The sequence below is a fragment of the Tachyglossus aculeatus genome, unplaced genomic scaffold (assembly GCF_015852505.1).
Source record: "Tachyglossus aculeatus isolate mTacAcu1 unplaced genomic scaffold, mTacAcu1.pri scaffold_101_arrow_ctg1, whole genome shotgun sequence".
NCBI lineage: Eukaryota > Metazoa > Chordata > Mammalia > Monotremata > Tachyglossidae > Tachyglossus > Tachyglossus aculeatus.
This window is the reverse complement of record NW_024044842.1, coordinates 724665-740312: the sequence shown is the minus strand read 5'-3', so window position 1 is coordinate 740312 and position 15648 is coordinate 724665. Positions and strand designations below refer to the sequence as shown.

General features: G+C 48.8%; 1 protein-coding gene across 1 annotated transcript in view; it reads left to right on the top strand.

Moving 5' to 3' along the window:
- Nucleotides 1-15648, top strand: part of RXRB (retinoid X receptor beta) — a 56344-nt gene that overhangs the window by 11996 nt on the left and 28700 nt on the right. The window contains 3 exon segments of the mRNA XM_038742188.1: nucleotides 9684-9863; nucleotides 12351-12405; nucleotides 12470-12590. Of these exon segments, the coding sequence (XP_038598116.1) occupies nucleotides 9684-9863; nucleotides 12351-12405; nucleotides 12470-12590 (356 nt within the window).

Here is a 15648-nt window from a genome sequence, read left to right as displayed (position 1 = left end):
TAAGCGCTCCGGAGAGGACAGGCCAACAGGAAACAGAGTATTCATTCATTCATTCAGTTGTCTATATTGAGCACTTCTGGCATGCGGAGCACTGTGCTAAGCGCTCCGGAGAGGACAGGCCAACAGGAAACAGACGGTATTCATTCATTCATTCATTCATTCATTCAGTTGTCTATATTGAGCACTTCCGGCGTGCGGAGCACTGTGCTAAGCGCTCTGGAGAGGACGCGCCAACAGGAAACAGTATTCATCCATTCATTCAGTTGTCTATATCGAGCACTTCCGGCGTGTGGAGCACTGCGCTAAGCGCTCCGGAGAGGATGAGGGGACGGGAAACAGTCAACATTCATTCATTCACTCATTCAGTCGTCTTTATCGAGCGCTTCCGCCGTGTGGAGTGCTGCGCTAAGCGCTCCGGAGAGGACGCGCCAACAGGAAACAGACAGTATTCATTCATTCATTCAGTCGTCTTTATCGAGCGCTTCCGGCGTGCGGAGCGCTGCGCTGAGCGCTCCGGAGAGGACACGCCGACGGGAAACACAACATTCATTCATTCAGTCTGTATCGAACACAGTATTCATTCATTCATTCATTCAGTCGTCTATATTGAGCGCTTCCGGCGTGCGGAGCGCTGCGCTAAGCGCCCCGGAGAGGACGCGCCGACAGGAAACACAGTATTCATTCATTCAGTCGTCTATATTGAACACAGTATTCATTCATTCATTCATTCAGTCAGTCGTCTATATTGAGCGCTTCCGGCGTGCGGAGCGCTGCGCTAAGCGCTCCGGAGAGGACGCGCCCACAGGAAACACAGTATTCATTCATTCAGTCATCTATATTGAACACAGTATTCATTCATTCATTCAGTCTATATCGAGCGCTTCCGGCGTGCGGAGCACTGCGCTAAGCGCTCCGGAGAGGACGTGCCGACAGGAAACCCAACATTCATTCATTCAGTCGTACTTATTGAGCGCTTCCGGCGTGCGGAGCGCTGCGCTAAGCGCTCCGGAGAGGACGCGCCCACAGGGAACCCAACATTCATTCATTCATTCAGCCGTACTTATTGAGCGCTTCTGGCGTGCGGAGCGCTGCGCTAAGCGCCCCAGAGAGGACGCGCCAACAGGAAACAGATGGTATTCATTCATTCATTCATTCAGTTGTCTATATTGAGCGCTTCCGGCGTGCGGAGCGCTGCGCTAAGCGCTCCGGAGAGGACGCGCCGACGGGAAACACAGTATTCATTCATTCAGTCGTCTATATCGAACACAGTATTCATTCATTCATTCATTCAGTCGTCTATATTGAGCGCTTCCGGCGTGCGGAGCGCTGCGCTAAGCGCTCCGGAGAGGGCGCGCCCACAGGGAACCCAACATTCATTCATTCATTCAGCCGTACTTATTGAGCGCTCCCGCCGGGAGACGGGCTGCGTCCGTCCATTCAGCCGTATTTATCGAGCGCTCAGTACAGTGCCGGCCGCGTAGTGGGCGCCTAGCAAGCGCCGTCGTTGTTACGATCGTTATTATTAATTATTATTGATTATTAATCCCGATATCTAGCCTTTCGGGGGGGGGGGGGCGGCCTCACCGCCCGCCGTGTCTTTCCCCAGCGTTCAGCACAGCGCTCGGCACACAGTAAGCGCCCGCCGAGCGTCGTGGCCGCCACGGGGGTGGGTCGCTCACCGGGTGCGGGGGCCGCCGGGGGGGTCAGAGGTCACGGGGGGGGTCACCGGGGTCACCGTCCCTGGTCGGCGGGTGGGGGCTCCCCCTCCCGAACGCTCATCACAGCGCGTCGCGCCCCGGGGAGCTGGGTTCTAATCCCGCCAGCGTCCCCGGGCCTCGGTTTCCCCGCCCGGAAAGCGGGCCCCGCCCGTACCGCGGCGCTTGGAACGGGGCCCGGCGCGTGGCGCTTAAGAGACGCCCTCGTTCTTAGTGTCGTCGCCATCGTTATTATTAATATTATTAATAATCATTATTAATAATGTCATTTAATTGTTATTATTGCTAATAAAACGGGGAGGGAGACTGTGAGCCCCCCACCCGATGACCTTGTTCCTCCCCCGGCGCTTAGGGCGGTGCTCAGCACGTAGCGCTGAAGAGAGAGACACCCTTGTTATTATTGTTATTGCCATCACCATTATTAATATTATTAATAGTCGTTATTATTCGTATTTGATTGTTATTATTGTTATTAATAAAACGGGGAGGGAGACTGTGAGCCCCACGGGGGGCACCCGATGACCTTGTCCCTCCCCCAGCGCTTAGAACAATGCTCGGCACGTAGCGCTGAAGAGATACCCTTGTTATTTTCACCTTCATCATTATTAATATTACTAATAATCATTATTATCATTTAGTCATTAGTATTATTGCTAATAAAGCAGGGAGGGAGACTGTGAGCCCCACGGGGGACACCCGAGGACTTTGTCCCTCCCCCAGCGCTTAGAACAGTGCTCGGCACGTAGTACTTGAGACACCCTCGTTATTAGTGTCGTCGCCATCGTTATTATTAATATTATTAATAATCATTATTAATAATGTCATTTAATTAGTATTATTGCTAATAAAACGGGGAGGGAGACTGTGAGCCCCACGGGGGACACCCGATGACCTTGTCCCTCCTCCAGCTCTTAGAAGGGTGTTCAGCACATAGCGCTGAAGAGACACCCTCGTTATTAGTGTTATCACCGTCATCATTATTAATATTATTAACAATCATTATTAATAATGTCATTTAATTATTATTAGTAGTAAAACGTGGAGGGAGACTGTGAGCCCCACTGGGGACACCCGACTACCTTGTCCCTCCCCCAGCGCTTAGGACGGCGTTCAGCACATAGCGCTGAAGAGACACCCTCGTTATTAGTGTTATCACCATCATCATTATTAGTATTACTAATAATCATTATTAATATCATTTAGTCATCATTATTATTGCTAATAAAACGGGGAGGGAGACTGTGAGCCCCACGGGGGACACCCGATGACCTTGTCCCTCCCCCAGCGCTTAGGACAGTGCTCAGCACGTAGTACTTAAGAGACACCCTCGTTATTAGTGTCGTCGCCATCGTTATTATTAATATTATTAATAATCATTATTAATAATGTCATTTAATTAGTATTATTGCTAATAAAACGGGGAGGGAGACTGTGAGCCCCCCGGGGGAACACCCGATGACCTTGTCCCTCCCCCAGCGCTTAGAAGGGTGTTCAGCACGTAGCGCTGAAGAGACACCCTCATTATTAGTGTTGTCACCATCATCATTATTAATATTATTAATAATCATTATTAATAATGTCATTTAATTATTATTATTAGTAAAACGTGGAGGGAGACTGTGAGCCCCACTGGGGACACCCAATGACCTTGTCCCTCCCCCAGCTCTTAGAAGGGTGTTCAGCACATAGCGCTGAAGAGACACCCTCGTTATTAGCGTTATCACTGTCATCATTATTAATATTATTAACAATCATTATTAATAATGTCATTTAATTATTATTAGTAGTAAAACGTGGAGGGAGACTGTGAGCCCCACTGGGGACACCCGACGACCTTGTCCCTCCCCCAGCGCTTAGGACGGCGTTCAGCACATAGCGCTGAAGAGACACCCTCGTTATTAGTGTTATCACCATCATCATTATTAGTATTACTAATAATCATTATTAATATCATTTAGTCATCATTATTATTGCTAATAAAACGGGGAGGGAGACTGTGAGCCCCACAGGGGACACCCGATGACCTTGTCCCTCCCCCAGCGCTTAGGACAGTGCTCAGCACGTAGCGCTGAAGAGAGAGACACCCTCGTTATTAGTGTCACCATCATCATCATTAGTATTACTAATAATCATTATTAATATCATTTAGTCATCATTATTATTGCTAATAAAACGGGGAGGGAGACTGTGAGCCCCACAGGGGACACCCGATGACCTTGTCCCTCCCCCAGCGCTTAGGACAGTGCTCAGCACGTAGCACTTAAGAGACACCCTCGTTATTAGTGTCGTCGCCATCGTTATTATTAATATTATTAATAATCATTATTAATAATGTCATTTAATTAGTATTATTGCTAATAAAACGGGGAGGGAGACTGTGAGCCCCCCGGGGGAACACCCAATGACCTTGTCCCTCCCCCAGCGCTTAGAAGGGTGTTCAGCACGTAGCGCTGAAGAGACACCCTCGTTATTAGTGTTGTCACCGTCATCATTATTAATATTATTAATAATCATTATTAATAATGTCATTTAATTATTATTAGTAGTAAAACGTGGAGGGAGACTGTGAGCCCCACTGGGGACACCCGACGACCTTGTCCCTCCCCCAGCGCTTAGGACGGCGTTCAGCACATAGCGCTGAAGAGACACCCTCGTTATTAGTGTTATCACCATCATCATTATTAGTATTACTAATAATCATTATTAATATCATTTAGTCATCATTATTATTGCTAATAAAACGGGGAGGGAGACTGTGAGCCCCACGGGGGACACCCGATGACCTTGTCCCTCCCCCAGCGCTTAGGACAGTGCTCAGCACGTAGCACTTAAGAGACACCCTCGTTATTAGTGTCGTCGCCATCGTTATTATTAATATTATTAATAATCATTATTAATAATGTCATTTAATTAGTATTATTGCTAACAAAACGGGGAGGGAGACTGTGAGCCCCACGGGGGACACCCGATGACCTTGTCCCTCCTCCAGCTCTTAGAAGGGTGTTCAGCACATAGCGCTGAAGAGACACCCTCGTTATTAGTGTTATCACCGTCATCATTATTAATATTATTAACAATCATTATTAATAATGTCATTTAATTATTATTATTAGTAAAACGTGGAGGGAGACTGTGAGCCCCACTGGGGACACCCGACGACCTTGTTCCTCCCCCAGCGCTTAGGACGATGTTCAGCACATAGCGCTGAAGAGACACCCTCGTTATTGATCTCATCATTATTAACATTACTAATAATCATTATTAATATCATTTAGTCATCAGTATTATCGCTAATAAAACGGGGAGGGAAACTGTGAGCCCCACGGGGGACACCCGATGACCTTGTCCCTCCCCCAGCGCTTAGGACGGTGCTCAGCACGTAGCGCTGAAGAGACACCCTCCTTATTAGTGTCGTCGCCATCATCATTATTCATATCGTTAATAATCATTATTAATGTCATTTAATGATTATTATTACTAATAAAATGGGGAGGGAGACTATGAGCCCCACGGGAGACCACCCGATGACCTTGTCCCTCCCCCAGTGCTTAGGACGGTGCTCGGCACATAGCGCTGAAGAGAGAGATACCCTTGTTATTATGGTTATCACCATGATCATTATTAATATTATTAATAGTCATTATTATCATTTAGTCATTATTATTATTACTAATAAAACGGGGAGGGAGACTGTGAGCCCCACGGGAGACACCCGATGACCTTGTCCCTCCCCCAGCGCTTAGAACGGTGTTCAGCACATAGCGCTGAAGAGACACCCTCATTATTAGTGTTATCACCATCATCATTATTAATATTACTAATAATCATTATTAATATCATTCAGTCATTATTATTATTGCTAATAAAACCAGGGAGGGAGACTGTGAGCCCCACGGGGAGCACCCGATGACCTTGTCCCTCCCCCAGCGCTTAGAACGGTGTTCAGCACATAGCGCTGAAGAGACACCCTCATTATTAGTGTTATCACCATCATCATTATTAATATTACTAATAATCATTATTAATATCATTCAGTCATTATTATTATTGCTAATAAAACCAGGGAGGGAGACTGTGAGCCCCACGGGGAGCACCCGATGACCTTGTCCCTCCCCCAGCGCTTAGAACGGCAAGAGACACCCTCATTATTGTTATCACCATCATCATTATTAATATTACTAATAATCACTATTAATATCATTTAGTCATTATTATTATTGCTAATAAAATGGGGAGGGAGACTGTGAGCCCCACGGGAGACCACCCGATGACCTTGTTCCTCCCCCAGCACTTAGAACGGCGTTTGGCACATAGTGCTGAAGAGGCACCCTCGTTATTATTGTTATCACCATCATCATTATTAATGTTACTAATAATCATTATTATTATCATTTAGTCATTATTATTATTGCTAATAAAACGGGGAGGGAGACTGTGAGCCCCACGGGGGACACCCGATGACCTTGTCCCTCCCCCAGCGCTTAGAACAGCGCTCGGCACATGGCGCTTAAGAGACACCCTCGTTATTAGTGTCGTCGCCATCATCATTATTCATATCATTAATAATCATTATTAATAATGTCATTTAATGATTATTATTACTAATAAAACGGGGAGGGAGACCGTGAGCCCCCCGGGGGAACACCCGATGACCCTGTCCCTCCCCCAGCGCTTAGGACGGTGCTCAGCACATAGCTCTGGAGAGAGAGACACCCTTGTTGTTATTGTTATCACCACCACCATTATTAATATTATTAATAGTCATTCTTATTAATATTTGATTGTTATTATTGTTATTAATAAAACGGGGAGGGAGACTGTGAGCCCCACGGGCCCGATGACCTTGTCCCTCCCCCAGCGCTTAGAATGGTGTTCAGCACATAGCGCTGAAGAGACACCCTTGTTATTGGTGTTATCACCATCATCATTATCAATATTACTAATAATCATTATTAATATCATTCAGTCATTATTATTATTGCTAATAAAACGGGGAGGGAGACTGTGAGCCCCACGGGGGACCACCCGACGACCTTGTCCCTACCCCAGCGCTTAGGACGGTGTTCAGCACATAGCGCTGAAGAGACACCCTCGTTATTAGTGTTGTCACCATCATTACTATTAATATTATTAATAATCATTATTAATAATGTCATTTAATTATTATTATTGCTAATAAAACGGGGAGGGAGACTGTGAGCCCCCCACCCGACGACCTTGTTCCTCCCCCAGCGCTTAGGGCGGTGCTCAGCACATAGCGCTGAAGAGAGAGACACCCTTGCTATTATTGGTATCACCATGATCATTATTAGTATTACTAATAATCATTATTATCATTTAGTTATTATTATTATTGCTAATAAAATGGGGAGGGAGACCGTGAGCCCCACGGGGGACACCCGATGACCTTGTCCCTCCCCCAGCGCTTAGGACGGTGCTCAGCACGTAGCGCTGAAGAGACGCCCTCGTTATTAGTGTCGTCGCCATCGTCATTATTCGTATCGTTAATAATCATTATTAATAATGTCATTTAATGATTATTATTACTAATAAAATGGGGAGGGAGACTGTGAGCCCCACGGGGGACACCCGATGACCTTGTCCCTCCCCCAGCGCTTAGAACAGCGCTCAGCACGTGGCGCTTAAGAGACTCCCTCGTTATTAGTGTCGTCACCGTCGTTATTATTAATATTATTAGTAATCATTATTAATAATGTCATTTAATTATTATTATTGCTAATAAAACGGGGAGGGAGACTGTGAGCCCCCACCCGACGACCTTGTCCCTCCCCCGGCGCTTAGGACGGTGCTCAGCACGTAGCGCTGAAGAGAGAGACACCCTTGTTATTATTGTTATCGCCACCGCCATTATTAATATTAATAGTCATTATTGTTAATATTTGATTGTTATTATTGTTACTAATAAAATGGGGAGGGAGACCGTGAGCCCCACGGGGGACACCCGATGACCTTGTCCCTCTCCCAGCGCTTAGAACAATGCTCGGCACGTAGCCCTGAAGAGATACCCTTGTTATTTTCACCTTCATCATTATTAATATTACTAATAATCATTATTATCATTTAGTCATTAGTATTATTGCTAATAGAGCAGGGAGGGAGACTGTGAGCCCCACGGGGGACACCCGAGGACTTTGTCCCTCCCCCAGCGCTTAGAACAGTGCTCGGCACGTAGTACTTAAGAGACACCCTCGTTATTAGTGTTGTCGCCATCATTATTATAATAATCATTATTAATCATGTCATTTAATTATTATTATTACTAATAAAACGGGGAGGGAGACTGTGAGCCCCCCGGGGGACACCCGACGACCTTGTCCCTCCCCCGGCGCTTAGAACGGCGCTCGGCACATAGCGCTGAAGAGACCCCCTCGTTATTGTTATCATCACCGTCATAGTCATCAATATTATTAATAATCATTAGTAATAATATTCGATTATTATGATTACTACTGATAAAACGGGGAGGGAGGCCACCCGATGACCTTGTCCCTCCCCCAGCGCTTAGAACGGTGCTGGGCACAAAGCGCTGAAGGGACACCCGCGTTATTAGCGTCGTCACCATCATCGTTATTAACATTATTAATAGTCATCGTTATTAATAGGTTTTCATTATTGTTATCATTGCTAATAAAGCGAGGAGGGAGACGACCCGACGACCCTGTCCCTCCCCCAGCGCTTAGGACGGCGCTCAGCACATAGCGCCGAAGAGGCACCCCCGTTATTAGTGTTATCACCACCATCCTTATTAATATTAATTATTATTATTATTCGATTATTAGTGTTGCTATTAATAAAACAGGGAGGGAGACTGTGAGCCCCACGGGGGACCACCCGACGACCTTGTCCCTCCCCCGGCGCTTAGGACGGCGCTCAGCACATAGCGCTGAAGGGACACCTTGGGGGCCGAGGGGTCAAGGGTCACGGGGGTCAAAACCAGTGCCCGGCCCTGGGCCCGGCGCTGTACTGAGCGCCCAGCCCTGTGCCCGGCGCTGTGCTGAGCGCCCGGCCCTGTATTGAGCGCCCGGCCCTCCGCTGAGTGTCCGGCCCTGTGCTGACCCCTGGCGCTGTACTGAGCACCCGGGCCTGTACTGAACGTCCGGCCCTGTGCTGAGCGCCCAGCCTCGTGCCAAGCGCCCAGCCCTGTGCCTGGTGCTGTACTGAGCGCCCGGCCCTGTACCGAAAGCCCGGCCCTGGGCCCGGTGCTGTACTGAGCACCCATCCCTGTGCCCGGCGCTGTGCTGAGCGCCCAGCCCTCCGCTGAGCGTCCGGCCCTGTGCCGACTGCCTGGCGCTGTACTGAGCGCCCGGCCCTGTACCGAACGTCCAGCCCTGTGCCGAGTGCCCAGTCCTGTGCCTGGTGCTGTACTGAGCGCCCGGCCCTGTACTGAGCACCCAGCCCTGGGCCTTTTGCTGTACTGAGCACCCAGCCTTGTGCCCGGAGCTGTGCTGAGCACCCAGCCCTGTATTGAGTACCTGGTGCTGTACTGAGCGCCCAGCCCTGTGCCTGGCGCTGTGCTGAGCACCCTACCCTCCACTGAGCATCCGGCCCTGTGCCGACCGCCTGGCGCTGTATCGAGCGCCCGGCCCTGTACTGAACGTCTGGCCCTGTGCTGAGCGCCCAGCCCCGTGCCTGGTGCTGTGCTGAGCGTCCGGCCCTGTGCCGAGCGCCCGGCCCCGTACTGAACGCCCGGCCCTGTGCCCGGCGCTGTACTGAGCGCTCAGCCCCGTGCCCGGCGCTGTGCTGAGCGCCCGGCCCTGTGCACGGCGCTGTGCTGAGCGCCCTACCCTCCACTGAGTGTCCGGCCCTGTACCGAACGCCCGGCCCCGTGCCGAGCGCCCGGCCCCGAACCAAACGCCCGGCCCCGTGCCCGGCGCCGCCCTGAGCGCCCAGCCTTGTGCCGAGCGCTGTGCTGAGCGCCCGGCTCCGTACTGAGCGCCCTCCCCTTAGGCAAGCACTACGGCGTGTCGAGCTGCGAGGGCTGCAAGGGCTTCTTCAAGCGCACCATCCGCAAGGACCTCACCTACACCTGCCGCGACAACCGCGACTGCACCGTGGACAAGCGCCAGCGCAACCGCTGCCAGTACTGCCGCTACCAGAAATGCCTGGCCACCGGCATGAAGCGCGAGGGTGAGGCCGGGCCCGGCCCCGGCCCGGGGCGGGGGGCTCGGAGGGGCGACCAGTAAGCTCCCGGCCTTGACCGGGGCGGCCTTGACGTCACCGACGCCATCTTGGGCGCCTGCGGGGTCTCCGAGGGGCGACCGGCAGGCTCCCGGCCTTGACCGGGGCGGCCTTGACGTGACCGACGCCATATTGGGCAGTTTCGGGGTCTCTAAGGGGCGACCGTTAGGCTCCCAGCCTTGACCGAAGCGGCCTTGACGTGACCGGCGCCATCTTGGGCACTTCCGGGGTCTTTAAGGGGCGACCATTAGGCGACCGGGTTGTCCGAAGCATCCTTGACGTGCCTGACGCCATCTTGGACACTTCTGGTGTCTCTAAGGGGCGACTATTAGGCTCCCGGGGTTGTCCAAAGCGTCCTTGACGTGCCTGATGCCATCTTGGGGACTTCCGGGGTCTCTGAGGGGCGACCGTTAGGCTCCCGGCCTTGACCGAAGCGTCCTTGACGTGACCGGCGCCATCTTGGGCACTTCCGGGGTCTCTGAGGGGCGACCGTTAGGCTCCCGGGGTGGTCCGAAGCGTCCTTGACGTGACCGACGCCATCTTGGGCACTTCCGGGGTCTCTAAGGGGCGACCGTTAGGCGACCGGCGTCGTCCGAAGCGTCCTTGACGTGACCGACGCCATCTTGGGCACTTCCGGGGTCTTTAAGGGGCGTCCTTGGGTTCCTCGGCCCCGGGGTTGAGGGTCAAGGGTCAGGGGTCGGGGGTCGGGGGGCTCCCAGAGCCTCATGGTGACCCCTTCTCACTGTCTCTCCCCATCTCTCCCCCTTGTCTCTCCCCATTATCTCTCCCCATTGTCTCTCTCCGTCGTCTCTCCTCATTGTCTCTTCCCCATCATCTCTCCCCATCGTCTCTTCCCCATTATCATCTCTCCCCCATCGTCTCTTCCCCATTATTGTCTCTCCCCATCGTCTCTCCCCATCATCTCTCCCCCATCGTCTCTCCCCTATTATCTCTCCCCCTTGTCTCTCCCCCATTATCATCTCTCCCCCATCGTCTCTTCCCCATTATTGTCTCTCCCCATCGTCTCTCCCCATCATCTCTCCCCCATCGTCTCTCCCCTATTATCTCTCCCCCTTGTCTCTCCCCATTATCTCTCCCCATTGTCTCTCTCCATCGTCTCTCCTCATTGTCTCTTCCCCATTATCTCTCCCCATCGTCTCTTCCCCATTATCATCTCTCCCCCATCGTCTCTTCCCCATTATTGTCTCTCCCCATTGTCTCTCCCCATCATCTCTCCCCCATTATCTCTCCCCATTGTCTCTCCCCATCATCTCTCCCCCATTATCTCTCCCCATTGTCTCTCCCCATCATCTCTCCCCCATTATCTCTCCCCATCGTCTCTCCTCATTGTCTCTCCACCGTTGTCTTCCCCATCGTCTCTCCCCCATTATCTCTCCCGTCATCTCTCCCACACTGTCTCTCCCCATTATCTCTCCTCCTCATCTCACCCCCATTATCTCTCCCCCACTGTCTCTCCCCATCATCTCCCCTCATCATCTCTCCCCGTTATCTCTTCCTATTATCTCTCCCCCATTGTCTCTCCCCATCATCTCTCCCCCATTGTCTCTTCCCTATTATCTCTCCCAATCGTCTCTCCCCCATTGTCTCTCCCCATTATCTCTCCTCCTCATCTTTCCCCCATTATCTCTCCCCCATTGTCTCTCCCCATCATCTCTCCCCCATTGTCTCTTCCCTATTATCTCTCCCAATCATCTCTCCCCCATCGTCTCTCCCCATTATCTCTCCCCCATTATCTCTCCCCCATCATTTCTTGCCCATCATGTCTCCCCATCGTCTCTCCCCCATCATCTCTCCCATCATCTCTCCCCCATCATCTCTCCCCCATCGTCTCTTCCCCGTTATCTCTCCCCATCATCTCTCCCCCATTATCTCTCCCCATCGTCTCTCCTCATTGTCTCTCCACCATTGTCTTTCCCCATCATCTCTCCCCCATTATCTCTCCCCCACTGTCTCTCCCCATCATCTCTCCTCCTCATCTCTCCCCCATTATCTCTCCCCCACTGTCTCTCCCCATCATCTCCCCTCATCATCTCTCCCCCATTATCTCTTCCTATTATCTTTCCCCATTGTCTCCCCCCATCATCTGTCCCCATTATCTCTCCCCCATCATTTCTCGCCCATCATCTCTCCCCATCGTCTCTCCCCCATCATCTCTCCCCCCTTGTCTCTCCCCATCATCTCTCCCCATCATCTCTTCCCCATTATCTCTCCCCCATCGTCTCTCCCCATTATCTCTCCCCCGTTATCTCTCCCCATCATTTCTCCCCCATCGTCTCTCCCCATCGTCTCTCCCCATCATCTCTCCCCATCGTCTCTCCCCCGTTATCTCTCCCCATCGTCTCTCCCCATCGTCTCTCCCCATCGTCTCTCCCCCCCCCCCCGGTGGCGTCTCCCCCCCGCGCGTCGGCGTGGCAGCGGTGCAGGAGGAGCGTCAGCGGGGGAAGGAGAAGGAGGGGGAGGGCGGGGAGGGGGCGGCGGGGGGCGGCGGGCCCGGGGGGGGGCGGCGGCCCCGGGGCCGGGGCCGGGGCCGGGGCCGCCGGGGCGGCCAACGAGGAGATGCCCGTCGAGAAGATCCTGGAGGCTGAGCTGGCCGTCGAGCAGAAGACCGACCAGAGCTTGGACGCCGCCCCCGGGACCCCCGGCGCCGGAGCCAGCGTGAGACCCCCGGGGACCCCCCACCCCCACCCGCCTCCGGTCCCCCCCCTTCCCTCCCCCCGGCCCCCCATGATAACGATCATATTGCTATTTACTGAGCGCTTACTACGTGCTAAGCGCCCGGGAGGCGACCGGGTGACGGGGTCGCCCCGCCGGGGGGGCTCACGGGCAACCCCCGTTTGACGGATGAGGCGACCGAGGCACGGAGGTGACAGTAATGGGGGCGTTTATTAAGCTCGTTCGATCGTATTTATTGAGCGCTTACTATGTGCAGAGCAGTGTACTGTTCATTCATTCATTCATTCACAGAGATAATAGTAAGGATGGCATTTATTAAGCACTTACTATTCATTCATTCATTCACAGAGATAATAGTAACGATGGCTTTTAAGCGCTTACTAATCATTCATTCATTCACAGAGATAATAGTAAGGATGGCATTTATTAAGCACTTACTATTCATTCATTCATTCACAGAGATAATAGTAACAATGGCATTTATTAAGCACTTACTATGCCTTCATTCATTCACAGAGATAATAGTAATGATGGCATTTATTAAGCGCTTACTATCCATTCATTCATTCAATCGTATTTATTGAGCGCTTACTATGTACAGAGCAATGTACCATTCGTTCATTCACAGAGATAATAGTAATAGTAGTAACGGCGGCATTTATTAAGCGCTTACTATTCATTCATTCATTCACAGCGATAATGGTAACGATGGCATTTAAGCGCTTACTATTCCTTCATTCATTCACAGAGATAATAGTAATGATGGCATTTATTAAGCGCTTACTATCCATTCATTCATTCAATCGTATTTATTGAGCGCTTACTATGTGCAGAGCAATGTACCATTCATTTATTCACAGAGATAATAGTAATAGTAGTAATGGCAGCATTTATTAAGCGCTTACTATTCATTCATTCATTCACAGAGATAATGGTAACGATGGCATTTAAGCACTTACTATTCCTTCATTCACAGAGATAATAGTAATGATGGCATTTATTAAGCGCTTACTATTCATTCATTCATTCAATCGTATTTATTGAGCGCTTACTATGTGCAGAGCAATGTACCATTCATTCATTCACAGAGATAGTAGTAATAGCAGTAACGATGGCATTTATTAAGCGCTTACTATTCATTCATTCATTCACAGAGATAATAGTAACGATGGCATTTAAGCGCTTACTATTCATTCATTCATTCACAGAGATAATAGTAATGATGGCATTTAAGCGCTTACTATTCATTCATTCATTCAATCGTATTTATTGAGCGCTTACTATGTGTAGAGCAATGTACCATTCGTTCATTCACAGAGATAATAGTAATAGTAGTAACGGCGGCATTTATTAAGCGCTTACTATTCATTCATTCATTCACAGCGATAATGGTAACGATGGCTTTTAAGCGCTTACTATTCTTTCATTCATTCACAGAGATAATAGTAATGATGGCATTTATTAAGCGCTTACTATTCATTCATTCATTCAATCATATTTATTGAGCGCTTACTATGTGTAGAGCAATGTACCATTCATTCGTTAACAGAGATAATAGTAATAGTAGTGACGATGGCATTTATTAAGCGCTTACTATTCATTCATTCATTCACAGAGATAATAGTAACGATGGCATTTAAGCGCTTACTGTTCATTCATTCATTCACAGAGATAATAGTAATGATGGCATTTATTAAGCGCTTACTATTCACTCATTCATTCAATCGTATTTATTGAGCGCTTACTATGTGCAGAGCAATGTACCATTCATTCGTTCACAGAGATAATAGTAATAGTAGTAATGGCAGCATTTATTAAGCGCTTACTATTCATTCATTCAGAGATAATAGTAACGATGGCATTTAAGTGCTTACTATTCCTTCATTCATTCACAGAGATAATAGTAAGGATGGCATTTATTAAGCGCTTACTATTCATTCATTCATTCAATCGTATTTATTGAGCGCTTACTATGTGCAGAGCAATGTACCATTCATTCATTCACAGAGATAATAGTAATAGTAGTAACGGCGGCATTTATTAAGCGCTTACTATTCATTCATTCAGAGATAATAGTAACGATGGCATTTAAGCGCTTACTATTCCTTCATTCATTCACAGAGATAATAGTAAGGATGGCATTTATTAAGCGCTTACTATTCATTCATTCATTCATTCAATCGTATTTATTGAGCGCTTACTATGTGCAGAGCAATGTACCATTCATTCGTTAACAGAGATAATAGTAATAGTAGTAACGGCGGCATTTATTAAGCGCTTACTATTCATTCATTCATTCACAGAGATAATGGTAACGATGGCTTTTAAGCGCTTACTATTCATTCATTCATTCACAGAGATAATAGAAATGATGGCATTTAAGCGCTTACTATTCGTTCATTCATTCAATCGTATTTATTGAGCGCTTACTATGTGCAGAGCAATGCACCATTCATTCGTTAACAGAGATAATAGTAATAGTAGTAACGGCGGTATTTATTAAGCGCTTACTATTCATTCATTCGTTCACAGAGATAATAGTAACGATGGCATTTAAGCACTTACTATTCCTTCCTTCATTCACAGAGATAATAGTAATGATGGCATTTATTAAGCGCTTACTATTCATTCATTCATTCAACCGTATTTATGGAGCGCTTACTATATGCAGAGCAGTGTACTGTCCATTCATTCATTCATTCACAGAGATAATAGTAATGGTAGTAACGATGGCATTTATTAAGTGCTTACTATTCATTCATTCATTCATTCACAGAGATAATAGTAACGATGGCATTTAAGCGCTTACTATTCATTCATTCATTCATTCACAGAGATAATAGTAATGATGGCATTTATGAAGCGCTTACTATTCATTCATTCATTCAATCGTATTTATTGAGCACTTACTATGTGCAGAGCAATGTACTATCCATTCATTCATTTATTCACAGAGATAATAGTAATAGTAGTAACGATGGCATTTATTAAGTGCTTACTATTCATTCATTCATTCATTCACAGAGATAATAGTAATAGT